This window comes from Thermothelomyces thermophilus, chromosome 1 (genome assembly GCF_000226095.1).
Source record: "Thermothelomyces thermophilus ATCC 42464 chromosome 1, complete sequence".
NCBI lineage: Eukaryota > Fungi > Ascomycota > Sordariomycetes > Sordariales > Chaetomiaceae > Thermothelomyces > Thermothelomyces thermophilus.
This window is the reverse complement of record NC_016472.1, coordinates 3466617-3493154: the sequence shown is the minus strand read 5'-3', so window position 1 is coordinate 3493154 and position 26538 is coordinate 3466617. Positions and strand designations below refer to the sequence as shown.

At 57.6% G+C, this 26538-nt stretch overlaps 10 protein-coding genes across 10 annotated transcripts; 5 read left to right on the top strand and 5 right to left on the bottom strand.

Annotated features, from left to right (window-relative positions):
- Positions 1-194: 194 nt before the first annotated feature.
- MYCTH_2122809 (uncharacterized protein) lies at positions 195-2413 on the bottom strand (the record flags this gene model as incomplete). Its single annotated transcript, XM_003659140.1, has 4 exons — positions 195-589; positions 791-1442; positions 1517-1714; positions 1814-2413. The coding sequence occupies 4 exons, from the start codon at positions 2411-2413 to the stop codon at positions 195-197; spliced, it is 1845 nt and encodes a 614-aa protein (XP_003659188.1).
- Positions 2414-3075: 662 nt separating this feature from the next.
- On the top strand, positions 3076-3769 carry MYCTH_2295895 (uncharacterized protein). Its single transcript, XM_003659139.1, has 2 exons — positions 3076-3248; positions 3297-3769. The coding sequence occupies exons 1-2, from the start codon at positions 3110-3112 to the stop codon at positions 3401-3403; spliced, it is 246 nt and encodes an 81-aa protein (XP_003659187.1). The 5' UTR covers positions 3076-3109; the 3' UTR covers positions 3404-3769.
- Position 3770: 1 nt separating this feature from the next.
- Positions 3771-6061, top strand: MYCTH_2295894 (uncharacterized protein). Its single transcript, XM_003659138.1, has 2 exons — positions 3771-4791; positions 4842-6061. Exons 1-2 carry the CDS (start codon positions 4322-4324, stop codon positions 5821-5823), a joined length of 1452 nt encoding a protein of 483 aa, XP_003659186.1. The 5' UTR covers positions 3771-4321; the 3' UTR covers positions 5824-6061.
- On the bottom strand, positions 6013-6992 carry MYCTH_2106723 (uncharacterized protein; the record flags this gene model as incomplete). Its single annotated transcript, XM_003659137.1, has 2 exons — positions 6013-6178; positions 6304-6992. The coding sequence occupies 2 exons, from the start codon at positions 6990-6992 to the stop codon at positions 6013-6015; spliced, it is 855 nt and encodes a 284-aa protein (XP_003659185.1).
- A 635-nt stretch (positions 6993-7627) lies between these two features.
- Positions 7628-9912, bottom strand: MYCTH_2295885 (uncharacterized protein). Its single transcript, XM_003659136.1, has 4 exons — positions 9641-9912; positions 9117-9588; positions 8567-9052; positions 7628-8442 (listed from the first exon to the last, which is right to left on the bottom strand). The coding sequence occupies exons 2-4, from the start codon at positions 9451-9453 to the stop codon at positions 7901-7903; spliced, it is 1365 nt and encodes a 454-aa protein (XP_003659184.1). The 5' UTR covers positions 9454-9588; positions 9641-9912; the 3' UTR covers positions 7628-7900.
- A 933-nt stretch (positions 9913-10845) lies between these two features.
- Positions 10846-12864, top strand: MYCTH_2295883 (uncharacterized protein). The gene is made up of 3 exons (XM_003659135.1): positions 10846-12092; positions 12157-12354; positions 12417-12864. The coding sequence occupies exons 1-3, from the start codon at positions 11344-11346 to the stop codon at positions 12598-12600; spliced, it is 1131 nt and encodes a 376-aa protein (XP_003659183.1). The 5' UTR covers positions 10846-11343; the 3' UTR covers positions 12601-12864.
- Positions 12865-13103: 239 nt separating this feature from the next.
- Positions 13104-14813, top strand: MYCTH_2295881 (uncharacterized protein). Its single transcript, XM_003659134.1, has 2 exons — positions 13104-14041; positions 14320-14813. Exons 1-2 carry the CDS (start codon positions 13256-13258, stop codon positions 14638-14640), a joined length of 1107 nt encoding a protein of 368 aa, XP_003659182.1. The 5' UTR covers positions 13104-13255; the 3' UTR covers positions 14641-14813.
- A 928-nt stretch (positions 14814-15741) lies between these two features.
- MYCTH_2295880 (uncharacterized protein) lies at positions 15742-20550 on the bottom strand. The gene has a single exon (XM_003659133.1). The coding sequence runs from the start codon at positions 20384-20386 to the stop codon at positions 15755-15757; it is 4632 nt and encodes a 1543-aa protein (XP_003659181.1). The 5' UTR covers positions 20387-20550; the 3' UTR covers positions 15742-15754.
- A 1678-nt stretch (positions 20551-22228) lies between these two features.
- Positions 22229-22435, top strand: MYCTH_2039751 (uncharacterized protein; the record flags this gene model as incomplete). Its single annotated transcript, XM_003659132.1, has 1 exon — positions 22229-22435. A coding segment is annotated over one exon (207 nt), but the record flags the coding sequence as incomplete, so codon positions are not given.
- A 1425-nt stretch (positions 22436-23860) lies between these two features.
- Positions 23861-26158, bottom strand: MYCTH_2295879 (uncharacterized protein). Its single transcript, XM_003659131.1, has 2 exons — positions 25361-26158; positions 23861-25260 (listed from the first exon to the last, which is right to left on the bottom strand). The coding sequence occupies exons 1-2, from the start codon at positions 25944-25946 to the stop codon at positions 24011-24013; spliced, it is 1836 nt and encodes a 611-aa protein (XP_003659179.1). The 5' UTR covers positions 25947-26158; the 3' UTR covers positions 23861-24010.
- Positions 26159-26538: the final 380 nt, after the last annotated feature.

Sequence of the window (26538 nt, the reverse complement as noted above, 5' to 3'; positions counted from 1 at the left end):
GGTATCCATAATGTGGTTTACGCTACCCCCATCCGCTGAGGCCATGTTCAATCTCATGGCTATCTTCAGACTCTTACTCCCTTATTATCATATCAAGAATGTAGGAGTTATCCGTCTCAAAGCAAACCTGGTTAAGTCCCATAATGCCTTGCTCGTCTCAGAGAAAGTGTTGCGGCTCAACCATCCTTCCCTTCCTACGCTCGTCGACCGCAGGTCCCCCATCTGACAAACACACGCTCGAGGGCGTCGATGGTAAGCGGCTTGGGTAGAAACTCGTCCATTCCCGCGCTCTTGCATCTCCACTCCTCCTCGTCTTTGGGGGCGACCGAGGCAGCCACAGCCACAATCGGGATGTCGCTGACATACTCGCGGTATGGGGTACGGTGCCGCAAGATGTCGGCACACTGATAACCGTCGATAAAAGGCATCCGCAAGTCCATGAGAATGATGCCGGGCTTGGGCTTGTGGCCAAGCATGGCGGCCTTGATGTAGACAAGGACTTCAGAGCCGTTACACGCTGCCGCGGCTTGGAACCCAAGCTGCTCGATCAGAGTCATGGTAAGTTTCTGGCTGATAATGTCGTCCTCCGCTACAAGAACAAGAATATTGCCGCGTTGGAAAGGGGGGAGGTCTGACATTCCTGGGATACACTTGGCTCGTATGGTGTCTGCAGCCGAGCTCCGTGAGAGTTGGCCTGTCTCAGGCATGAACGCCCTGGGGTTATGTGAAGATGCCAATCGAGGCACAAAGAGAGAGGGATGTGCTTGGATCGAATCCATCAACCGCTCACACGGGGCCTTCTTGAAGGGGATCCATACTGTGATGGTGGTGCCCACTCCCCAAGATGTGTCTAGCGTCATGCGGCCCTGCATTGCCTCCACCACGGCTTTGGAATCACCGAGCCCGCCCTCGGAGAAATTAAAGTGTGGTGTTATGGAAGGCCAATTCATAACCCCTCGCTCGGCAAACCTGCTGGTGTCTTCGACTTTAAACTTAAGAACGGTTGAGTTAGGATGGTCCTGCTCTTCCTCTAAGGAGAACTTCACGTAGCCCCGAGTCGTGGATCGGAGGCTATTCGAGAGAAGATTGACCATGACCTGTTGTAGCTGTATAGGATCACCCATGACTTCGAAGCCGCTCGCAATCTTGTCCGCAACTTGAGTACGGAAGGCAAGCCCCTTGGCCTCAGCGGCAGGTCTGAGGTGATTCAACACAGCTCGGATAGCTCTCGACACGGAAAACTGCATGTAGCCAGTGTTTAGTCTCTCAGGTTCGGCCGTAGAGGGATTCAACTTGTCATTGACCATGGCTAGGAGCTCCTGTGCCAATCCATGAAGCCTGGTTGCTATCATTCGCTGGTCGCCCCTAAGGGTTTTGTCACTCAACAGGAGTCTCGCCATACTGGCGACGCCGATGGCCAAAGCTTGAACCCCATACGACATCTGGTGACTGTTAGCATGTCGTTATTGTTTTTTCCTAACCACGCCGTCTCAGCCCTAATGGGAGAAGAACCTACAGAAGATGGGACATGTTGTTCCAACCAGGCAGCACGTTGTGCGGTAAACTCCCCGCAATCGCTTCGCAACTGCGCCGCGGTGTGGCTGTCGAGCGCTGTCAGGTCCACAATCAAGCCCGTGACGCCTTCAGAACGAATGTCTTCGATGCCCCTGCCGGGCCTCGGCGTTTCGATGAGTGTCTGAACATATGCGCGATACTAACGGCCATCTGGGATGCGTCAATAACGGATTTGGCCCCGCGGGGGGGGGGGGGGCGCCAGGGGGCAGAAGACTGTGAACTGACCGATCTCGCATACTTGGGAAGCTCCCAAAGTTTTTCCATTGAGGACGGACTCAAGGAGTTCAAAGAACGGCGGCAACTGTTCCTTACGGGGCTTCAACCGAAGTCGGTTCAGTACTTCGTAGACATTCTCGCCGATGCAAGGGGCAGAGGGTGCTGTGTGACTCTCACGGCGTGAAGGTAGGCAAGTCCGAGCTAGGGCTCCTTCAAGCATAGTGACCCTGCGATTGTGGCTGACACTGAATAGGGTCGCCTGAGCAAGGTCGATGCCGCCTAGCAGCCGCTCTCGCCCATCCTCGGCGGCGGCGTCCCTTCTCTGAATGCCTTCAAGGGGAGTGTCATTGTCGAAACAAGCGGCGCGATAATCGAGTTGACCAGGTTCCGGTTCCGCCTGGATTGGGGGTTCGCCCGTCATAGCCGGCGCACTCGCGCGCCGTTTGATCAGCCTCTTGTTTGCAGGTGGTAGCAGAGGCATCCAGGGACTGATGATTCTTTCATCGCCGGCGGAGTCGTTTTCATTCTTGTGGGAGGGGTTTCCAGAGAGCATAGGAATGTGTCTGGCGTCTCCAGCGGAAGGGGGCTGGTTCTGTGACGGCAGCAAAGACTCGGGCGCCATAAGAAATAACTCAGGTGCTGGTTAATAATTTCGAGTGGCGGATTGAGAGGGGTGGTGTTGCAGACAACAGACACCAAATCAGAAGATGGATGTGAGAGCAGATGATCACCGGTAGGTAGTTGCCTAGAAGTATTGCCCTGGTTTTGGAGTGCTACTGCCTCCCTAGCTCGTGCGTGGTACCTCATTTGTACCTAAGGCACCTTGAATTGGGCAAGGAGGTGCCTTCCTGGTGCTGTTTCCCTGGTATCTCACAGAAAATCGACCAGATGATTCGAAGTTCCGAACGGGAAGGTGGTCAGTTCCAGGTTTGTAATTGCCTGCCTACAAAGTAATCACATAGAGAGGCTAACTTCTCACTTCCGGCCCCAATCGCGCGGTCGCAACAGCGGAACTGAATCCAATTGGAGACCGGAATCTACGCAAGAGACCGATATACTTATATATCCTAGATTGTTGTTGACTTATTCCACTGAAGCATTGACCTTGGGCAGTCGGCGCCAAGAAGGCTCCCTTTCGTAGCGGCATTGGAACTGATAAGGTAACTACGTCACTGCCGCCCACTTCGCAGCTGACAGCAGCAGAGCTCCAACTGGCGCCGCTGACCGAGAGCCTTTCGTTAACCCCAACCTCGACACTGGTTCCTCCCGCATCCTCTATCAGCCGAACAAACTACCCGAGTGAAGAACTTCCCTCAACATGGCGACATCGCCTCCAGCAAGGCCTCTCATCAAGGGTCCACTACGAGCGCCGCAACAGTCCCCGATGGCCGCCTCGTACACTACGACATCCCAGATGAAGAGTGAAGTTGACGTCCATTTGCCCGGGAGCAACCGAGGTGCGGAAAATGCCACCATATTTGTGGTGCTTGGCTGATTCCTCCTAGTGGTGTATCAAGAAATCTCCCTCACAACAGTTCCACACCCATTCGTAAACCCTGGCGATGCCTTCTCGCAGTTGAAGGCCTTGAAGGGGGAACGCAGCAAGTCCTGAAGCCACCCCAGGAAATCTGCGCTGCCTCCCACTTGGAACTCCGACCTGTGCAGTTCGCTTGAGTGACACCCCAACCTTTTCCTCCCCAGCCGAACCCGGAAGCGCGGGGGGTGTCGCCACACGTGGCACAAGGCCTGGGGTAGACTGAAGCTTCACATGGCGACCCTGCCAACAATTCCGCTCGCTGTCGCCTGTTTCCCCATTAGCTCTACGACGTTCCTCAAGGGCCGCCGTTTCAGCATGCATTCGAGGCACTGAATTATAGACTGCACACAGGGCTCTGCTTCTATTAGCGGCGCATCGCGTCGTCCGAACCTGCTCCGCATCTAGAGAGTGAAAAAGACGCCTTTCACAGGAGCATCAGCACCCGCCGTTCGTGAGACAGATGCCGAATCTTGCCTCCGCATCTCCAAGTCCCCACTCTATGGACCCCGCACTCAAGGTCCGGGATGCCAAGCGTGCCTGGTCCGAACTATGAGGGCAGTTTTGCCCCTCGAGGGTCCACGACCCTGTGGCTCCTCGTTCCGGGTCTTCATTCGCCGGGCTATGCATCAAGAAAAAAAGGGGCCACATGGGATGTATTCGCCCTGGAGCATTCATAGAAGTTGATGAGCGGCTGGCTCGGTGATCAGCTTCGAGATGAGCAAGAATCACAGGCTTCGCCCGGCACTGCACCTCGGAGATACCCCCCGGCTCCACTTACTGACCGGGACCTGATCTAACCAGATTTCAGACAAGTTGAAGGGCCCCAACCGGCCGGCAGGGGGATTATACCCCACCGTCGTGCTCGGGTAACCTTTCGAGGCCTCGCTCTGATAAACTCTCTTCCATCCCCTCACTGTCCCCTTTGGCTCCTTAGTACGACGCATCTCGGTCTCTTGGTTTACGCGGTACTTGGCTTGCTCCCCTTTCCTCACCATGTCTTCATCCACCACCGCTGCCGCCGAGTTGTACTCGGTCCCCTTCTACATCAATGGCAAGGAGGTGCACCCGGAGAGGAAGTTCAACGTTGTGTCGCCGGCATCTGGCAAGGTGGTCCACCAGGCTGGTAGCGCAAGCGAGACCGAGGTTCGCGCCGCCGTCGACACAGCAGCGGACGCCTTCCGGACATGGAGGAAGTCGCTCCCGCGGACGCGTCGTGACATTCTCCTCAAGGCCGCGGATATCATGGTGCGGAGGAGGGAAGAGCTCGGTAATTACATGATGGACGAGACAGGATGCCCGCGCCAGTGGGCCGACTTCAATGTCAACACGGCAAGGGAGTTCATCATCGACGTCGCTGGCAGACTGAGCGGTCTAGAAGGCACCCTGCCCACCCCTGCCGACCCGGACACCGGAGCCATGGTTCTCAGGGAGCCCTTTGGAGTCGTCCTTTCCATCGCCCCTTGGTAAGGTTGCACCTTGTGCAATTGATAATGCTCGTAGCTGACCAAGCCAGGAATGCCCCGTACATTCTTGGCGTTCGCTCGGTACTCTTCCCCATCGCCGCAGGCAACGCCGCCATCCTCAAGGGCTCCGAGCTCTGCCCGCGGACCATGTGGGGCCTATGCTCCGTCTTCCACGAGGCCGGCCTGCCGGACGGCGTGCTGAACTTGCTCTTCCACGAGCCCGCGAACGCGGCCGCGATCACACAGATGCTCATCGCCGACCCGCAGGTCAAGAAGATCAACTTCACCGGCAGCTCCGCGGTCGGCCGCATCATCGGCAAGCTGGCCGGCGAGCACCTCAAACCGGTGCTGCTTGAGCTGGGCGGCAAGGCGCCCGCCATCGTATGGGAGGACGCCGACTTGGACAATGCCGCCGTGCAGTGCGCGCTCGGCGCCTTCCTCAACTCGGGCCAGATTTGCATGTCAACCGAGCGCATCCTTGTGCACAAGAAGATACGCGCCGAGATCGAGAAGAAACTCGTCGGCGCCATCGACAACATCTTTGGCGGCCAGCATGACCCCCTCGTCCTGATCAACAGCCTCGGCGTCACCAAGAACAAGAAATTGATTGAGGACGCCCTGAGCAAGGGAGCCTCGCTGCTGTACGGGGATGCCAACACCCAGGAGGCGAGCGCCACGCGCATGCGGCCCGTCGTCGTCAGCGGTGTCAGCTCGGACATGGATATCTACAAAACGGAGAGCTTCGGCCCCACCGTGTCGTTGTTCGAGATCGAGACGGAGGAGGAGGCACTGCGAATTGCCAATGACACCGAGTACGGCCTCTCCTCGGCCGTGTTCACTGAGGACTTGCGCCGGGGCCTTCGGTTTGCCAAGGAGATCGAGACGGGTGCCGTACACATCAACAGCATGTCCGTCCACGACGAGACCGCGCTACCGCATGGCGGTGCGAAAGCTTCGGGGTATGGCAGGTTCAATGCTGCGCAGGGCCTGGCCGAGTGGGTGAGGACCAAGACCGTCACATTCCGGTGGTAAGCAGTCTTGGGAGAGAGAGGGATGTCGGCGTCTTGTTACTTACTAGTAATGATACCATTTTGTTTTCGTTCTAATCAAGAGAAGGTATTTAGTCCCTGCCAATGATGCCCATTCAGAGTGGTTAGCCTTTCCCTTCCAGACCAGTTTTAGAAATACAACGCTTCAAACCACTCGAAGCAGAGCTCCCCTTCAGGCTCGTACCATCTTGATGTCTTTCCCGCCCGTGACAAACCTACACGCCGCCACCACGAGCCTAGTCCACACCTCGAACTCGTAGTCATTCTGCGGCGCGTACAGCAGGGTATAGCTCCAAGGCAATACCCTGTTCACCCCGCTCAGGCGGTGTCTTTCGCCCCTATTAACGCCGATCAGTTCGCAGCCCTCAACAAAGGTGTTTTGTGTTTCTATCTTCTGCTTCCCTCTTTATTTTTTGGCAGTATGAAAGGAAACGAAAGGGAGGTGGGGGTGGGGGGGACTTACCATCCCTTGGCAACCGCCTCCTCCCCGTCGACCAAGCTCAGAGTCATATGCGAGCTGCCTTCGGAGTGAACGTGGACAATCTCCCGTCTCGCAATGCCCATGAACGGCGGCATTTTGCCCTCCCTCTCGGCGACAAAGATCGCCGGGTACCGGCCCCCTTCCAGCTGGGACGGCTTGATCTCCAGCAGCCGCCCGCCGCCCCCCGGCTGAGCTTCCTCCTGCTCCTCCACGAGCCTGCGCAGGAACGCCTCCATCCGCCCCACCATCTCGGGCGTGCCCTGCATCGACGTCTGCCGGTGGGGCGCCACGAACGCGGGCACCGCCGGCCTGGGCCCGTCCCGCGGGTGTAGCGGCGAGGACGGGGCCAGGAAGGACGTGCGCCCGTGCGGCGCGTACGCGCGCACGACCGCCTCGTCGACCACGCCGTCCGCTTCCTCGGGTTCGTCGCCGGGTGACGGCCGGCGGCGGGGGCGGCGGCGGTAGTAGTACGGCGGCGGCACGGCGCGGACGTCGGACCGCGCGAGCAGCCCCATGGTGGACTGAACGAGGAAGCCGAGGAAGTTGTGCGGGGGCCCGCCGCGGCCGAGGGCGAGCCAGTCGCGGTAGGACGTGAGGATGGAGGGGAGGGAGGAGAAGAGGAGGAGGAGGAAGAAGAAGGGCGGAGTCGCTAGGGTGAGGAATCTCGTCATCGTCGTCGGCGCCATCAGCGTAATCTTCGTCGTCGTCGTTCCTCTGTTAAACGAGTTGGGGAACGAGAAGGGGAGGCGCAGGGCCGAGATGAGATTGCCTAGGGTGGAGGACATCTTTCCACCGTTGACGCGACCCAGGATTGGATCTCCGGGAGTCAATTACAGGGGAGAGTGTGTGTGTGAGAGAGAGAGAGAGTTGGATATGCGTTTGGGCTGCTCAATGTCAAGTGAGGCACGAGCGCGTCGTTCCTGGACCCTGTGGTCGCTGCTTTGTTAATGTATTCAGAAGGATGAAGGTGATCAGGCCATCATAAGTGATGAAATCGGTTGAGGACGGGAAAAGAACGGAATCCTCAAGCTGACATCAGCACACCCAAGGCGTAGCGCCTTCCGTAGCGGGCGCTCGTGGTTTCGCGTCTGCCAAAAATAGGACGGTAACTGATTCAAGTCACACAGTGCACATAACGACCTCGAGAAACACCAGAAAAGAACAAACAAAAAGAAAACAATAAACAAATCAGTCTAAGTAAAGGGATCATCACAATCTCCGAGTTATGACAAGATGCAATTAGAACAAAAAAAATTACGTCGAGGCCAAAGGAGATGGATAGGTTGGAAATATTGATGAGGAACACCGTTCGCGGAGGAATGGGAACTACGTCAGAAGCAAACACTCGGGGTATGTCAGGAGCAAAAGGTCCATCTATCCTTGTCTACTTACAACCGCCGGGCCTGCGGCATAAAAAAAAAGGGAGACAAAAAAAGGCCTCCCATATTATAATAAAAATATACAGACCCCAGAAGCGAGAAAATAACCCCTCCTCTCCCTACTTAAATTCACTACACTACTCTATGCTATGTTTCAGCCCAGACACACATCCGCCCCCCCTCGGGCGATCCCCATTGGCTCAAAGCTCCGGCTTCGGCGCGAAGCCCAGCTTCAAGTTCTCGACATCGAAAACGGTGAACTGCGCCTTGAAGAAGATGTCGCCGTAGATGGCGAAGGGCATACCGCTGGCGCTCTGGATGCCGCCGTAGCAGACGGTGGCGGTGTCCATGTCGTCGGTATCGACGGGGGCGTAGGGGATGAGCTCGCCCGGGATGACGGCCTTGTAGGTGCCAATGTGCAGCGTCAGGTCGGGCATCGAGGCGTTGCAGGGCATCACCCAGCCGCCGACCTCGGGGGCTTGGCGGGCGCCCTGGACCTGCCAGTAGTAGGCCTGCGCGATGCCGGGGGGGAGCAGGAGCAGGGTGGTGCCCGTGTCGGCGATGGCGGTGTGCGCGACGGCCCTGAACGGGGTGCCCGTGATGTTCCCGGACGGTTCAGGGAGCTGGATCGAGTAGCCGGTGGCATCGAACTGCCAGAACCCGTCGGTCGAGTCGACATCGATGAAGGAAAGGGGGCCGACGAACTCGGTCTCGTCAATGAAGCCAAAATTGTAGTTGCCGGCTATGGGAGGAAGGGTTGTTAGATCACAGAATTTTTATATTATTGTTTTTTTTGTTCAAAAAAAAAAAAGAAACAAGACAAAAGAAGAATAAAGGAAAGGAAAAGGGAGGAGAGGCGGGCTTACGCTCGGCCTTCTTGAGGTTCGCGGTGAAGAGGCCCATCTCCAACGACTCCAGCGCGTTGGAGATGAAGGTCTTCTGCTTGGTCGGCTTGACCGTGTTGATGGAGTCGAAGCCGAGGCCGAGCAGGCCCGAGGAGGCGGCATCGGTGACGAAGGACGAAGAAACGAAGGTGGCGGACTCGACGGCCTGGTTGAACACGTTCACACCGCCGACGCTGACCGTGTCGAGGTAGACGTTGCCCGCCGAGCGGCTGCCGTCGCCGTACTGGATCGACCAGGTGTGGTTGCTGAGCCGCCGGGCGGTCGAGCTCTCCTCGATCTTGTAGATCTTCTGGCCGTTCTGCTGCCTGCTAGGGGTCTCGGAGCTGAACACCCACAGGTCGGACGAGCCCGTGTCGAAGTTGAGCATCAGGGTCTGGGGAGGAGTGCCGATCTGGACGGGAGCCAGATACTCGACGTCAAAGAGCTGAGGGATGGCAGAAACCTCGCCTAAGAGGGCGTTGTCAGCAAGACTTGATCTGACCCGTTGACAAAAAAAGCAGAGCAGACGTACCCGAGTCGTCCGTCTCGTTGGTGTAGGGCGCCCCATTCCCGTAGGACGACTTGGAACCCGGGATCTTCTTGGAGTGCGGCTCGATGCCCAGGTCTTTGAGAATCCTCTGGACAACCTCCAACAGGTTCGGGGGCAGCTCGATGTTGTACTTCTCGTAGGCCTTGGCCAGTGCCCTGGGGCCTCTGCCGTGCTGGCGGAACAAGTCGTTGTGAATCTGTCCCAGCTTGAACTTGGTTCCCCCGAGCCGGCGAGGCTTGATGTCGGAGGGGTCGACCTTGACGACGCGGGGCGCAGCCGCGACGAGAGATGCCGCGAGGGCGAGGGCGGCGAACTTCATGATTTCTGTGGATATGCGAACGGAGTTCGCTCAGCTGAAACAGGAGGAATTTCTCGGAAGCCTCCAAGAGAAACGAAGGTGGGCGGTCGGTTGGTGAAGAATGAGCGACAATGGAAAATGAGAGACTGCCTGCCTTTGAAAATGGGCAGCAGCGGTATGATAGAAAAAGAGTGGCACGTACTTGCGTTGGAAAAGTACGCGGTACGAAAGTGGCCTCCTGACTGGGATGGGTAGAAAGAAGGGAGAGAGAGAAAGAGAACAGAGATTGGGGGTTAGAGTGTGAGCTTTGCTTGACTTTGTTTTCATGCGATCCTGTCGCTTGTCACGGAGGCCCCCAACTCAGGGGTTCGTTATGGGATGAAAGGCCCTCGCAGATCTTTGTACATCGCAACACCGAGCTTGACAAGCACCATCAATTTACACTAGATGTGAAGGAAACGGGGTGCACTGGGACCAATCCCGTCGGCTATCGACCTACTACAAGGTAGAACCGGCGCTTGGCATCCTAACATTCCCTTGCCCACCCCGCGCCGGCTCGGATGCCCAGACGGAATTCGGAAGAGGCGTTGGCTTGCTCGACCATGAAACAAGGCTTTCCTTTTGGCGATCGCCAACGGTCCGAAACGTGTGGGGTGGAGCGCCGTGGGCTGTGCCTGGCCATCCCAATTTCGCAGCATCCTGCGGCATCCGGGTAAACCCTGCAGCAACTGATGTAGTTAATCGGATGGAGCGTTTTGAGTGGTGGACCGACCATGGTCCTGCAACCTCTCAAAGAACAGAGCGAGAATTTTGTCGGGGTCGCGCTGTGGAACAATGCAGCCGCTGTGGTTCAACCAACCGCGCAGTGATAAGCCGCTCAACTTGAAACAGCACCCCTCCTGGCGTGTTCACCGCCCGCTGAAGAAAGCTTGATGGTTTCATCCCGTTTCTTTGCAGACTTGGCACGATAACTGTCTTCCTATCGAAGTTCCATGGCGCGGCTCCGCCTGCGGGGGCGGTGTTTGCGAATCCGGTTATATGCTAGTACTAGTTATGTATGTACGCAGTACGCTAGGCTGCGAGTGGAGGCCGCTGGTGCCGACCTTGAGCAAACTGAGTAAATGGCCAGGAATGGCCAGGAAAGTCCAGGCGGATCTCGGAGACAATCCGATGTTATCGACGGTCGTCCTTTGTTAGGAAAGGATGTACGGGTAAAGGAACTAGGAACCCGGGCCAGATGTGCTTTCGGAAGAATCACCATCCGTTGTGGCACCACATGACCTGATTGAAAAGGGAGGTGTACGGATTACTGCGTGGCTGCCAGCTTCACAAGCAGAGCCTGCCGTGGCTGGGCAGTCCCCGTATTACATAAGCCACCTTCCCGTCTCGGGGCGCGATCTCATCACATCTTAGCCCAGTTGATGCAGCCTCACTCTGTTCGTGCCTGACACCGCAGGTTGAGGTGACGCGTCCGAGTGGGCGACTCGGACCAACATGACTGCGAATGCTTCCTCACCCTATTGGGCCTCTTCCTCCAAGGCCTAAGGTGGCTCACCATGGAACAACACCGACCGCTGGGTTTAGTTTCTGAACGAAAACATCTTTCTCTACATCTTCCGGACGTTTTGAGAAAAGACGTTACGATATCGTTTTCTCCCTGCGCAATGGATGCATCTTATTGAATATATCGACTGCGGTTGCAGCTGCCTTCTTACCTTATTACTTCTTGCAGTTTTTGGTGTCGAGCCAACTGAGTCCGAGGCCCGAGAGAAGGAGTCAAAGAAACAAAGCCAACTCCAAAAGGTCCCAATACACCCACTTCGTTCTGCATGTAGCAAACAGTGCAACCAACACATCAGCCGACGCAAACCATCGACCATCGACATATCGAAAACAACAAAACCAGGCGCAATGCCGCGAGAGACCAACCCGCTGATTTCCTCGTATACCCATCTTAAAGAGCTTCCCCGTGAGACTGAGGCTTTAGATCTCCTGAAGAGGCTCGCTGCCCTGGTGAAGCCCATCATGCGGGCGCGAGGCTGGAAGGTCAAAACGTTGTCCGAGATGTATCCTCCCCAGGCTGATCTCTGGGGGTTGAACATTGACAGGAGCCACATCCTCATCCGCCTTCGACATCCCCACGACTGCACCCAGTTCCTCCCCTTCGAGAAACTGGTAGACACCTTGCTGCACGAGCTCTGCCACCTCGTCCACGGGCCGCACGACCGCAAGTTTAACGCCCTGTGGGACGAGCTTCGCGAGGAGCTAGAACGCTTGATGATGAAGGGCTATACGGGCGATAGCTTCTCCGGCCAAGGCCGGCGACTGGGCGGCGAGGGTAATCCGCCTTCCGAGGCCCGCCGCTTGCCTCGCCCGGGCTCCGAGAGGCGGCGGCCGGCTCTGGGCTTCCAGGGGGTCAGGCTAGGGGGCACCGCGCCGGCTCGCGACCAGAGCCTGCGCGACGCCATTCTGGAATCCCTCGCGCGGAGGGGCCACGACGTTGGCCGCAACTGCGCCAACGACCGGCCCCAACGTGAGATCCAAGCAATCTCGGAGGCATGGCTTTCCAATGGCTTCCGGACAAAGGCTGAGGAGGACGAGGCGAACGACGCGGCCATCGCGCAGGCCCTTTGGGAGCTCGAGCAGGAGGAGAGGCGCAAGTATGGTGAATCCGGCGGTGTCTTCCGGGACCCCTTTCACGAGCTTGATGCTGACACCCTTTAGGGAGGCCGAAGGCCGGCCCCCACCGGTTCCTGTCGCTTCGAGACCGCCACCGCCACCCCCTCCGCGGCCCGGGTCTCCCGAGTTGAGGAACTATTGGACCTGTACCTTCTGCACCCTGAGAAACCCGACCGTAGCGACCAAGTGTAACGCATGTGAAAGCCCACGCTCAGCGGGAAATCTTGCTCGAGGCAGTTTGAGGTAGGCAGCACTTATCAGAGGTTTCGCGCCGTAGTCGATGGTCTAACCATCAGAACGCACAGCGAAATTATAGACCTTACCGGCAGCCCTCCACATGAAAAGCCAAAGCCCCTCCCCCCCAGCACGGCTACTGCGCCGCCAGTTCCACAGCGGCCAAAATGCTGGAAGTGCTCATTCTGCGGCAACGTGATGGAACACCGTTGGTGGACGTGCCCGCTCTGCGGCAAGATGAAGGAGAGCTCTTAACGTACGAGGCAGACAATCTCGAAACAAATCAGTGCCAAGATCTCCCAGTCAACCGTGATTGCCCGAGGTTAGACTCATGGCCCCGTGAATATTGGAGTTTAACACAGTCCGGCCCTCTTGTGCAGTCAGTGGTGCTTGACAAACCCTAACCCTAATCTATACTGCAGTAATGGGGCCCAAACAAGTCGAAGTTGAACAGAGTCACGTGAAGGCGCCCTGAACCTAAATGGAAAAGCAAAGCAGATGAGCTTCTTAAGATGCTGCTCTCTCTCGAGGGAGGGGTGCAACTGAGTAGAGAGGTACGGGCCACAACCTGATCACAATGTTTTATTAAGGTAATGACCATGGTGATGATAATGATGATGATGATGATGATGATATGTTACAGATGCGTGTGTAGTTGAGTAAATAACTAAAGGCTTCCTCAAACGAAGGACAAAGTCTCAGCTCAGAGAGCAATTCTCGCGCCAGAGATCCGACCATTTTCTTTCTCATCTGTCATTCGACCTGAACCCGCGAATTCGGGCGCGGCTTGACACGCCCATCAAAAAAAGGGAAAAGGAAAAAAATAGAATAAAAATAAAACATAAAAAGGCCTTTTATTTCAGCAAACATCGCCAATACACTCAATCTCAACTTTGTTCATCACATCGCCATGCTTCGCCGTCCTGCAACTGTCCTCACCCTCACTCCTGAGGACATTGCCGACTACGAAGATCGTGCGGCCGAGCGGATTCGCGCAGCCGAACTCGAGGCTCGCCAACGAGCTGCCGAGGCCCAGGCCCACGCCCGCGCTCGCCATGGCGCGTCTTCGACTTCGACCGCCCTCCGCAGGGCCGCCCTCGCCGCTGCAACACCCGCGACTGCTGCCGGGCCTTCTTCATCAAGCAGGTACCACGGCAACGGCGCCGGCGGCATCGACTTCCACGGGACGAGGGTGCTCAGCAGCCCGGCGGAGCACCAGTTCAGCGACGACGGGGAGGAGGAGGAGAGCGACAATTCCGAGGTAGAGACGTCGTACTACGCGAGGGCCCAGTCCCAGGCCGCCAGGGTCAGCCTCGCCCGTGAGCAGGCCCTGCAGCAGGCACGCGCTCATGCCGACGATGACGAGGAGGAGGTGGAAGAGGAGAAAGAGGAAGGGGAAGGCGAAGGTGGAGTGGAGGAGGAGGAGGAGGTGGTGGACGAGGGCGGAGGGCAGGAGGTGGAGATGGGGATGGAGGACGACAGCGACGGAGCCATCGGCGGCCACCCATCTCACCCACACTACCGGCTGCGCAATCTAGGGCGTCTCACGCACGACAATGACGACGGTGAGCCGTCGACTGCGGCGGCGGCGGCGGCGACAGAAACGCCCCCCAACCCGCGCGACCGCGACACGCGCCGCCGCCACCGCCGTAGCAGCAGCGGCGGCGGCGGCAACCCCCCACCCATCCACCAACCGCGCCGGACAGTCCGAGAACGTACCGCCGAAGCAGCAGCAGCCGCAGCAGCAGCAGCAGCGACTCCTCCAGCGCGCGAAACACGCCGGGGCGGAGGCGGCGGCGGTGGTGGTCACGCCCCGGCCGATGTGCCGCCGCCGCCGCCGGTCCGGGAGACGCGCACGCGCACCCGCGCAGCCGGGCGAGCATCGACGTCCTCGCCGCCTCCCGCGCGCGCTCCCGCTCCCGCTCCCGCTCCCGACCGTGCGGCCGCATCCACCACCACCACCGCCACCCGCGCCCGCGGACCAGCAGGCGAACCAACGACGCGCGAGACTCGGTACCGCAACCATGCTGCTCCAGCAGGCGACCCCGCCGCTACCGCTACCACCACTACCACCACCGCCTCCGCGTCCTCTTCTTCCGCGTCGTCCGCGCCCACGACGACCCGCTCCGTCTCCGGGGCCGGCGGCGCGCGGAGAACCGCGGCGGCAGTGACGCCCGAGGCGAGGGTGCAGCGGAGCCGAGACGAGCGGATCGGGGTGGCGGCTCCCCGGCGGGGACGGTCGCATCAGGCGTGAATTTTCCGTGTCTTTTTCTTTTTCTTTTCACTTTTATTTAGTCTTTCCCCGTTTGTATTGGTTGGTTAGGGCTGGTTTGGCAAGTTGTCGAGTTCCCAACCACCTGATCCTAGGTCATCAATGATGGGATGATGGGGGAGGATAGATACGTTTCTTGAGACTATGATATCCCATCGTAAGCTGCGTCTTTCTTCACGAAGTCGGAAGAGAAGGTGTGTGTGGGGGGAAATGTTTGGAGCATCGTCCTACTTCTGAGGACCGTTCAGGGTGCTTTGCATAATACACAGCAGGCCATCTAGCTTCCCAGTGTCTAAAACAGACGGCAGACTACGCACGAAATCTAGACTTGGGTTAACTCGGCATTTGCATGGTCGTCAGTGAGCATGATCAGAGATATATCAAGGCTGCTTCTGGGTGCGCCGTCTGGAGTTGACCTTGCGAGGGATTCATCAGATGATTCAAAGTGAGAGTCTCCTCAACACCCCGGGTGCCCGGTTCAATCAAGTGTTTCAGATATCGCAGAGCGCACCCATAGAAACGAACGACGACACAGGGGTATCATGCCACTGTCGATTTTGGAACGCATCTAAATACTGTTTCCGCACCAGCCAAGCAAGCAAAGCACCAAGCGGGCAAGCAGACGGATGCAGCTTCGCTGTTTCAACCTTCGCGCCAGTCACGATCCACTCTAAAGGGCCACAACACCAGCTGCGGCCCCTTCTCCCCCTGCCATCAAACCCAGGACGTCCACCCACTCAGACAACTTCCATATTACATGGTACTTTGGGTTCAGTGTCTAGGTCTGATCCTCATCACCCCGTCCGAACCATAGGCAAAAAAAACACCATAGTGGCCCGATACCAACCCTCCGGTCGCCCCCTCTGGGCGTGCCATCCCAGTAATTACGACAAATCCGATGCCCAGAATGCCCAGAGCTACACGCTTTTCATTACCGTACATACCATACCGCCGTGTTGTCCCAATGACAGCCGCGTGCCCCAAACCTTCAAAAAAAAAAAAGTGGGCGAACCTAAACGCCTTGCTGAGATGGAAAGTGAATGGCCTTGCGGGAAACAGGACTCCCAGTGCCTTTGTTTGTCCCCTTCCTTCGAATTCTGTTCTGTTCTAACTTCCGGCAACTCGCGCACAGCGACCCTATCGAGGTGTCTGAGGCGGTGATGTCTGAGGAGGCACCTGAGAAGCCCCATGAGACGCCCCATGAGACGCAGGTTTGAATTTGAGCTTGATGATCTTCTTCTTGGGCTCGCCCGTCTCGACCGTTGGCGTGCTTGGCGGCCGCGCGAGTTGCGGACGCGGGGACGACGGCAGCGCCTTGCGCTGCTTGATAATTGACTGCCCCCCATTGGGCGCTGGCGCCTGCGCGTCGGCCGCAGGGACAGCCGGACGGGTCGGCGTGTCCGCATACTGGACGGGATGACCGGCCAAAGCAGTTCGCTTCGTTTGCGCAGGGGTCACGCGGATGGTCGACGAGGCCGGTGGAGCAGCCTTATCGGCGCGAATCTTGTCCCTGATGTGGCTCGGCAATCTATCCCATGCAGAGAACGGGATCTTGACGATTTTCCTTGGTTGACCATTGGCGCCAATATCCCCTCTTGCCACCTTCTTCGGACGATCGACGCCGTCGCCGTCGTCGCTCTTCCGCTTTTTGGGCGGCTTAGGACGCTTCTCAGCCGGCCTGGCCGTGCCGTTCAGCTGTTGACTGGACATCACCGGAGACGATGCGGGCGGTCCCGCCAAAGACGTAGGCAGTCGGTGGAGAGGTTGGACTGAAATGGAGTCCGACGAAGGCAAGTCCGTTGTTGCCGGCACCGCCGGCCGAGGCTCTGTGACCGGGATGGAGTCCTTCCGAATCTGAGGGGCTGGCGTGGACGGGCCGTGGTGTGTGGAGCCCGTGAAGGATCGGTTGGCGCTCAGCCTGATCTTCTTCGGGGCCGTAGAGGCAGGTGTGGTAGAAGGCACGGTAGTGGACGTGGGAACGGAGGGCTCCATAGCCTTGTCCGCCGGAGCGCTGGCTTCCCAAGCTGGTGGCGGCGCCGAGTCCATCAGAAGCTTGTGCCGCGGTTTCGTCCGGTAGTGCGTTGTGAACCGGACAACACACCTCTTCCTGGGCTTCTGCGTCGAAAATGGCTCTTCAACGGTAGGTTCCCTCGTACACCTCCAGACCCTAGGGTAGTTGAAGGTCGTCAGCAGTGAGTCTTCGGCCTCGAACATGGCCGAGCAGATCGCCAAGAGCTGGAACTTCTCCTTGACGCTGATCGAAGGTGACTCGACGGCCCGCCACATGGCAGTCTGCAGCTCGGTATTGCCCTTCAACTCCTCCTTCAGTGCCTCGAGTGCGGCGTGGATGCTCTGGTTTCGGGTAGCGGCAAGCTGTCTCTGTTGGATCTCGGCCTCACCCTGCTCGACGACCAAGCCGATGTCGTCAAGGGGAGCTTCTGGCTCTGCCTGGGCGGCCTTGCTCTCACCGAGGGCAACGGCCGCCATGCCTTTGCAAAAGATCTTGAAGAGACGATCGCGGACAAAGGGCGACGGGTCGGTGCTCACGTTGGCGAGAAGGAGCTTCATAATCGGCACCTTGGCGAGTAGACCAAGCTCGACCAGGCAGTCGAATGCCTCGATCCTGATGAGATCGAGATTTTCGTCCTGCAGGTACCTGACGAACTCGAGCGGCTCCGTACGAATGACGTTGGCCTTCATCAGGCGCATCTTGCAGTGCAACGCGGTCGTCGTCCAAATGTTGTGGTAGGTTGACGTCCACTCGTCCATGCGGCGGTATTTTTCAATCTCCTCGATGGCCTTCTCGATGAACGTCTTGAACTCTAGGTCGTCATCGTCGTCCGTCCTGAGGCTGGAATAGAGGTCCCTCTCGCTCTCCCACTTGTCGGGAATTATAGAGGTCGTGAGAGCTTCGAGAAGCTTTGCGATGTAGAACTGATCCGAGTATTCATTGTCCGAGTTATCGTTGAACAGGAGCAAGTCGAGGAGGAACTCCCGCGCCCGACGGGAGCAGCGGCCATTCTCCCTGGTCCGTGCAATGGCGGCGGGGAGCGCGCATTGGACCGCGTACTGGGCTTTGTCATAAAAGTCGTTGGGCGCTGGAGGGAAGGTCACACTACCGTTCTTGCCGACGATCCGATGGCAGAAGAAATGCCGGTAGAGCAAAATCAACTGGGCGGTCCCGATGTAGTTGATCTCCGGGTCGGCCTGCTTCGGAAGATCGTCAATGGCCATGGTTCGGATGCCGTGGTAGTAGCGACGATCCATGACCGTCCGCGTCTCGATACTCGAGGCCACGCCATGTCGTTTGCCGCGCTTGAAGAAGAGCATGGCGTCTTGGTGCGCAACCACGTCCCGATCCTGTTGCAGTTGGGCCAGGTACATATAGCCGGGCATGTCCGTGATCATCTCACACAGCCACTCGAAGTTGCAATCGAGCCGGATCCACTCATAAGATTCCTGGTCCATCGCGGCCTGTACGCTTTCGGACCAGTCTTGGAGACCCCAGTTCTCGATGTCTCGTGGGCTCATGAGCACGTCGCCCAGCATGTTGAAGTAGACAATGTCGTCTTCTTGGATATCATGTTTGTCGCCAGCGCTGTTGGCGGCGGCGGCGGCGGCCGTGGCTTTCTTGGTCCGCTTCATTCGCTTGTACTTCGTATTGTAGGCGATCTGAAGCGTGGTCGCCACCTTGTCCTTGTCCGTGATAGCGAGGTAGTGCTCATAGGGTGTGCCATCGGCCTCATGGATTCGGACGGTGAACGGACCGGTGAAGAGCTTGGGAACCGGACCAGCCCACACCTCGTACACCTCCTCCAGCAGTTCTTTCAAGAACTCGTCCTTGGTGATAGCCTTCGGCCCGTTGTCCTTGCTCTGCGTTTGCGCGATGGAGATGTCGACATTGAGGTTCTTCTTGTTGAAGCGTTGCTTGATGAGGAGCTTGGGGCAGCCGGCGCCGTGTACCCACTGTTGCCACAGCTCGTCGGGTCGGTATTGGCTCTTCTTCTCGCACGCTCGCCGGAAATCCGCGTCCGCGAGCGAAGTGCTGGTGATGGTGGCATTGATGTTCGCGTTGGAAACGATCTGCGAGATGACGCGGACGATTCCCATCGACCCGGGGATTTTGGACATGCGCTGGTCAAGGATGAAGAGGACGAGGGGCGCCTTGAGCGACATGAACTCCAGCTCGAAGTCGCCGATGTGCAGGTACTCGCCAAGGTCATGGAGGGATGGTCGATGGACATCGGTCTCGACCAGCTTGTCTGACAAGGTCTTGAGGTGAAATCGGTACCAGTTGTTACCGCAGATGCTCCTCATGAACAGGTCCGTCATGAACCACTGGATGCCAACAATGAGCCAGCTGTCTGACCTCTGGTTCGGGACGACGTGGACGCCAAAGTACTGACTCGCCAGGGCGTGCACCAGCTTCCGCGTGACTTCAATCTCCGGGTCGATGATAACCTCCGGGTAGAGCAGCCGATTACTGCACAGAGACATGGACGTTGCCGCCACGGTGTCGGATACCATGTCGTCGACGAAGCAGACCTTGTAACTCTCAAAGGGATAGCGGCCGAATTCCGGGGCGAAGAAATCCGCCGCGGCCACGATCGGACCGCAGGTGTGGCGCACGTCGTGTGCCCGGTTTGGGAGACAGTAGGCATGAATCTTGGCGGCGTTGGCGCCGAGCTTCTCGTCTGCTTCCTCTGTCCGAAACTCGGACCACAGTTGGATATGCTCAAACGGCCCGATGGCAAACGCGATGTGCTGCGCTGCTGACAGCTGCGATTCGAACGTCATGATCTTCTTCTTGTCATCCTCGGGGTCGATCTGCTCCCCGGCGAGATTGCCGGAGCAGACAACGGTCATCTCCATGAGTTTGTCCTCCTCCGCCAGCGGCGGGGAAGTCGAGAACGTAGTAGGATGAGCCTCTCCGAGTTTTCTCTTCCGTGCAGCATCTGGACTCTGATTGATCGATTGCTGTGTAGTCAAGGGCTGCTCAAATACGTCTCCCAGGGTCCTGGGACACTTGATCGAGATCTTCCATGGATGTCTCGAGCCCGGATCGTCGACGCAGGGGAAGATGCAAGACGCCGTCCCCGGCTCCAAAGAATGACGGGTATACACATGAGGATACCTCAGGTCACCCTCGTCCACGCCGACGAAGTGTAGGCCGTCGCGAATATTTTTGGAGCGGAAAGGAATGGACACCTTAATCCCATTCTTTTCGTCGTTCGGGTCGGGCCTGTCGAGCGGCGCATCTTTGGCAGCTTTCAAAGTCTTAATTTTGAGGGTCTTCCGCGGCTCGTCTTTGAACATGCCGTCAGGCCGCAGGGACACCCTTAGGGAGCGGTCGGCTGGGACGCAGCAGGGGAGTGTCTCTCGGTCTTTGTTGGGGACCTCGGGCCGCCGCGCCGGCCTGAGCGGTGCCATTCGCCGTTTCACGATGTGATGTTGTGTTGCGCCAAGCTGCCACGCTTGAGGCGTTCGGGCCAGATCGTAGGGGTCTGAGAAGGACGCAGTTGTCTTGAATCCATCCACGGTAACGTTCTTAACGTCGATCTCGCACTGCCGCGCGTCGAGCCATATCTCGTCGAGATCCGGATTTATGGTAAAGAGATGGATGGTCGACACGCCGCTGATGCTTTTCTCACGGAAGTGAACCTCGAGTTCGACATCCTGCTTGAGAATGACAAAGGGCTCGGCTCCGGCGGGCAGTTCGGGGGCGACGCCGGGCTCGCCTGAGTTGTCGTTTTCCTGCGCGGCCGGCATCCTGCAAAAGTGATGTCGCGTCGAAGAAGCTGGGGCGAAATCGGCAGGCGTGGAAACGACGGTTTGTACGGTGGGGGAGGAGGAAAATCGGTCGACGGACCGGCCCTTCGAGGCTCAAGTGGTTGGCGCGGTTTACTCGATCATGGCAAACAAGGTAGATCGCGTCTTGCGCAGCGCTGCAGATGCAGGAAGAGTCGGACTCGCTCGGGTCTGGTTTCGGGTCTGGTTTCGGGTTCGGCAGCAGGAAGAGACACCTCTACTCTGCGGGTGAGACTTGTTCGGTGGCGAGTAGGAAAACGGTGAACAAAATTTAAGAGAACTGGAAAATAATGGACAGGTTCCGAGCGATACGCCTCAAAAGAAAAAGTACAGGCACATGGAAGGCAACCAGATGTGCAGGTGCATGTGTTGTACAGCAACGGGCAGGAGTCTGGAGTCACGCGCTGGTTGTCGCTGCCGCCCTCGCTCAGCTAAGAATGGTCTAGAGCGAAAACTTCTCGAGCTCTAGGGGAAAACAGCCGGTTGAGAGATTGAAAAAGTAAGTCAGCGAACGAGCAGATAGGAGAGAGGGCGTAGAAGCACGGTTCGCAATACCTCCGACCGTCGCAAGACGCGATCAAACTCGAGGACGAGGCGACGATGATGGCCAGAGTGGATGACCGTGCTTTGCCAGTCGCAGCCGAAGTTTAGCCGGCGCACACGACAGGGGAGCTATGAGTGGGGCCAGCGTTTTGCGGCCGGGCTGGACCCCACTTCCCCAGAGATCTGTTTGATCTTGGTCATTCTGAATTTGGTGGCACTTCGGCATGGCTCCGAGGCTTCCACTAATGATCGTGAATTGCTCGGTACCGTACTAATAGGCGACCGTCCTCTAGAAACTCCTCCATCGTTCGGGGACCCTACAAGGACAAGCGCTGCGGGATCCCATGTGACATTTTACATCAATGTGAAAATATTTAAATAAAAGTGTACGGAGGTGGCTCTAACGTACAAGTATACAATACATTCCGTATATACGAATCTATACGGAGTACCTTAGGTTAAGGACAAGCGCAGCTTGGGCCAACCCCAGAAATTTTGAATACTTCTGCCCGAATCCGCCACGGACGACCAGTTTCTTCCGACGCCGTGTTGATTAGTTCTCTTCGAGTTTAACGGGATCCGAAGAGGACTCGGGCCTGTTCTCGGACCGCTCAGCCCACAGCAGATCGCGGCAGCCCAGACACAACAATGTTCTGCATCCGACGCACTGCAACAGGAAAGCCCGAAAGGTCCTGCCGCAAACATCGCACCTGGCTCTGCTCCGCTCCTCGTCGTCAAGCTCACGACGCAGTCTCAAGGTATAGAGGAGGTCGGCGCTGTGGTGGCACAGGACGCCCGTGGCATTCTCATCAGCGTACTGTTTGAAGTAGCATATACGTCAGTTCATCCCTCGTTCTACCAGCGGGCAAGGAAAAGAGGGGGGGGGGAGTCTGTACCGCCGTAGCCGGCTTGTTCTCTTCTTCTGCCAAGCGAGCCTCGATCTCGGGCGGAATCCGCAGGACGTGCTGGTCTTCGGCCCCGTAGAACGGGTGGCAGAGAGGCGCGGCGGGGAGCCCGGGGTCTTCCGGAGGCTTGACCCAGTCGCCTGCACAAATGACGCAGAAGTCATGTCCGCAAACACAACTGCGAATGATATTAGACAAGCGACGGGCAGGCCCAGCCCAGAGCGAAGAGTTTGACTCACAGTATGTGATTGCACCCCCCGTTCCTCTGTTGACAACGGTCAGCCCCTTTCTGTTCCCGGAACACGGGCATGCCAATCTGGCGAGCAAGGCCACCCTGGTGGCGAAGCGAGGTACATACCATGATCAGCCGCCGGCAGCGCGGGCAGAACTGGCAGAGATTCTCGCCCTTGGCGAGCTTCGCCATGCGGATGACGGTGCGGTCCACCATCAGCTCGCGCGCGTCGCTCAGGCCCCGGGCGCGGCGCACGGCTGCCTCCTAGACAGCGCGCGCGTCCCGGTCGAGCAGGCGCAGGACAGGGTGCTCCTCCGCGCCGGCCTTGTCTTCTTCTGTCGGTAGGAGAATGTCACCACAGCAGCGCGGCGGCATGCAGGAGGCGTCGGTGATATTCCGCGCCGCTGCCTCGACGGAGGCGACGACGCAACGGCGGCACCACGCGTGGCTGTTGTGGCAGACCCTTCGCGCCCCGTCGTCTCGGCCTTCGAAGTCCTCAAAGCAGATGATGCATTGAGCTTTCAGGCTTCGGGTAGGCAGGTCGGCGTTTGAGGCCTTTCCAGCGTCGTACTCCGTATTGCTCATTGTAGAAAGTGTAGATATGCCTGAGCTATATAGCTTCCTTGATTTGAAGTGAGCAGGCAGAGAAGTTGATAGAAAAAGAGCAAAGGTGAGTATGAGAGAGTGCTCGAGTGCTGATGGGAGGAAGTTGGGAGGGGAATTGCTCAATAACTCGGAAAGACACTACGGTTATAGTTGAGAAGCTGGGCTGTCGTAATTGGGACGCGCAATGATGAACGCAAAAATGCAGTCCAGCATGATCGGACAGCAGATCCGATGAAAGTTGCAGGACGTGAAACATGTAGATGTAGGCAGTGGCCGCGCTGGGTGACTTCCTTAAGTACATACGCGCGCTCCTTCTAGTGGTATAATCGCTACGACAAGAGATAAAATCACCTCTAGAAAGAAACATAGGAGGAAGTCTAGTGATTAGAAAGGGACCAAGAAGAAACAGCCGGGAAGCTTGGCTAAGTACGAATAGGAGAGAACAAATAAAAGCATGGTTTGATGCTTGTTTGCCTTAGGAAAACGTCGTGCCGCAATACTGACGCGCTTCTAGGCTCAGTGGTCTACCTAATAATTATCACAAATATATTACAGATTGCAAGCAAGTCATTTTCGCCGGCAATCGGGGCAGAATAGGAAATGAACCGAAGTCGTCTTCTTGTCACCATTATCGATCAACCTATGTTACCACCATGGTTCTTCTCGACCGCTTCGAGGGTGGTTACGACATCATTTGCCAGCTTTGCGATGCGGCGGCGGGAGCGACGTGACAAAAGGAAATTTTTATTGTTGTTGTTGTTGTCGTCGTCGTCATTCGCGGCCCGGTCGGCGGCGGAATACTACAACCGGTCTGGTTGCCGTACTGGCACCGATGGCACTTGAAGGAGCTGGCCTTGGGAAACGTGCACTGCACGTCGAGAGGGACCTCGTCTCTATTGGAAGTCTCTCGTATGGTAGTACGCAGACAACGTATAGCGACTACCATTCAGAAGAAGCACGAAAATTGCTCCTGACTTGCGCGGTTCTGCGGAGGTTGTAGACGGCCATCTCTCCACATCTTATTCTCGTGCTTCCAAGATAGCAAACTTAGCGAGTCAAACATCTCATCACCCAGCAGTGTGGTTGAGTGAGATGCAGTCAGAAACGCCGTTTTCTATTCCGTTTCTCCTTCTTGTTCCCCTAGAAAGAGCCTGCCATAACGCCTTGCGAGAGCATCCCTCATCCCTCAACAATAAACAAACAAACAAAAAGAAACACGCTATGGAGACATCCCAGAGGGCAGCCAGCAGACAATAATACAACTACCAAAGCAACCAACCAGCGGAAGCTCCTTCTTTTTCACTTCCTCAACCTCTTATCCCTTCTCTTCTTCCGCGCGTGCGCCCGCAACGTCTCTTCGTCGCACAGCCCGGTCGGCAGTTGGAACTCGGCCTCGGCCATTTCCGGCAAGGGCTGGCCCCACGCCAGCACCTTCCGGCCTTTCCGGCGGTTCTTGCTCAGTGCTGCGTCCCGCTGGTACCGCTTGGCAAAGAACGAGGTGAACGGTTTCGGCGGTTCTTGGATCGGGGGCTCTGGCTTCGATCGGGATGCCGCCGCCGCCGCCGCGGTCTTGCGACGCGCAGCCGTTGCCGTCGAAGCCGCCCCGCGTCTCGCCGCGGGCGCCCTTGTTCCGGCAGCAGCGGCCTTACTCCTCCTCCTCTTGGCCGCCGCCGCGAGCGCCTCCTCGCGAAGCTGCCTTGCCACCGACGCGTCAATGTCACCGCTACCGGCGTCATCGTCAGGCGGCTCGCCCTCGACGATGTTCCCCCCTCCTCCGTCGTCATCGTCGCTATCATTGCCCTCCTCCTCGCCCTGGTTGCCTCCCGCACCCCTGGCCGCCCCCTTCCCTGTACGCCCCTCAGCCTCACCGTGGCCCTCGGCCTCCTCCCCTTCCCCTTCACTCGCTGCGTCCTTGGCTGACCCCTCCCTATGCTCATGAGCCGCAGCCTTCCTCTCCAGCATCTCTGCCCGCCTCCTCTTCTCCTCCCTCGCCCAGCGCCGAAACTTGCTCAGGATGTTCTCGCACCCGCGGATGAAGTGCTGCCGCGCGGGCTCGAACGCCCTCTTCTTGCTCTCGGTGATGCCGTTGACCCCCATCACCCGCAGCCAGTCGTGGCCCTGCAGGCCGTCCAGCAGGCGCATGATCTGGTCCTTCTCGTGCTGGGCGCGGCCCTTTTCCGTGTTGCGGATGGAGCGCTCCAGTCGTTCGGCTTTCCTGTGCGCCGGGGAGTAGAGCGTGTCCGGTAGGGGGTCGGAATCGGGGGCATTGCCGTTGCCATCGTTATTATAGTTATTGTCACCGCCGCCAGCGGGTGGGGGTTGTTTGTCCAGGAAGCTAAAGTCAATTCGTTGGGCGTCAAAGAGGTCGGTGTAGAGGGCGTCACCGTAGCTGCGAATCGGGTATTCGTGGGGAGGAAGTGGTGCGGTGCGGTGGGGTGGGTGTTGCTGGGCTCGTTGGAGGGGGTTGTTGTTGTTATTGTTATTGTGGTTGTTGTGAAGTGGTGATGGATCCGGAACGATTACGATGGGCGTGTCGACGTTGAGGAGGTCTGTTTGTATGTTTTGCGAGGAACTGTCAGCAATTGATTCCAAGATGCAACAACACAGCTATCGACATGTGACTGGTTTGGAGGAAGGAATGTAACTCACGAGTCTCTTTCGGGTCATTGCCAATGACTTCGTCGTACTCTGGGAAGTAGGCAGACAGCTCGCTCTTGAAGCGAGTTGCTTCCTGCGACCGAAGTTTCCGGCCCTGCTCCTTGGTGTCGGCCGCACTCGGCTGCAGCTTGTTCAATTCGTGCTTCAACCCATTGGCAACCTTCTCCCGGTGTTTTGGAGGTGCCGGCTGCTGCTGGTGCTGCTGCTGAGTTTTGGCAGGGGCGGGTCTGGTGCCATTGGCGGGAGGGGCACGATGAGTCGTCGGGGCTTTAGGGGCCGCGACCGCGGGTTTCGGCGGCGCAGGCACCGCTTGTTTCGCGTCGGCGGTGTCCCTCACGAATCGGGCATGGAGCGACGACCGTGCCGGAATCTCGACCGCGATTCCTGTGGTGAATCTGGCCTTCTTGGCGACGACGTTGTCAATGTCGCGTTCGGAAGGGTCAAGCTGGCGTTTCGGGCGGGGTGGGTAGTGGTCCTTCGCGTTGGGGAGCAGGCGATGGGCATTGGCAACCTTGGGGTTCGAGAGATGGGCACCCTCTGCTCGTCGGGAGCGGGTCATGGATGTAGTCAATGCCATTTCGATGCCTCAGTCATAGTGCCAGCGAGATGAAGTACGATGTGGCGAGATTGAAATTGGATTGCCAAATGAAGGTCAGGCCAGCGCCGCTTTGGGGCTCCTGGTACTGCTTGGCGGGTATTTGGCGAGGTGAGGAGCGCTGCTGCTGCCTTTGATGGAAGGAGATGCGAGACGAGTTTATTACGAGTTGGGTGTGCAGTTTTCTATGTTCTCCTTCCGATCACAAAACGCACAACTATTTTCCGGGATTGGTCCCTCTACAAAGCATTTCATGGCGGTCGCCGTGCTAATTACTGTCAACTTGTCAATTGACAGCGCGCAGCGAACGCAAGCGCTCCAGACAGCGACCCTTCCCCAGGCCGTCCCATTGAACCCTAACCCGGAATTACCTTCCCTATTTAGCACCGTACAGTACAGGGTAAAAAAAGTAAGCATCATCACCAACTTAACTAAGAGGACAGAGTCAATCAATAAAGTTACATGCTACTATTCCACCTTACGATATCGTTCTAGAGTTCGATGATAGAAAGCCCTTTTTAAAGGCTAAAGCTGGGCCTTTCTCACTCACATGTTTTACCCCGACAACCCAGAC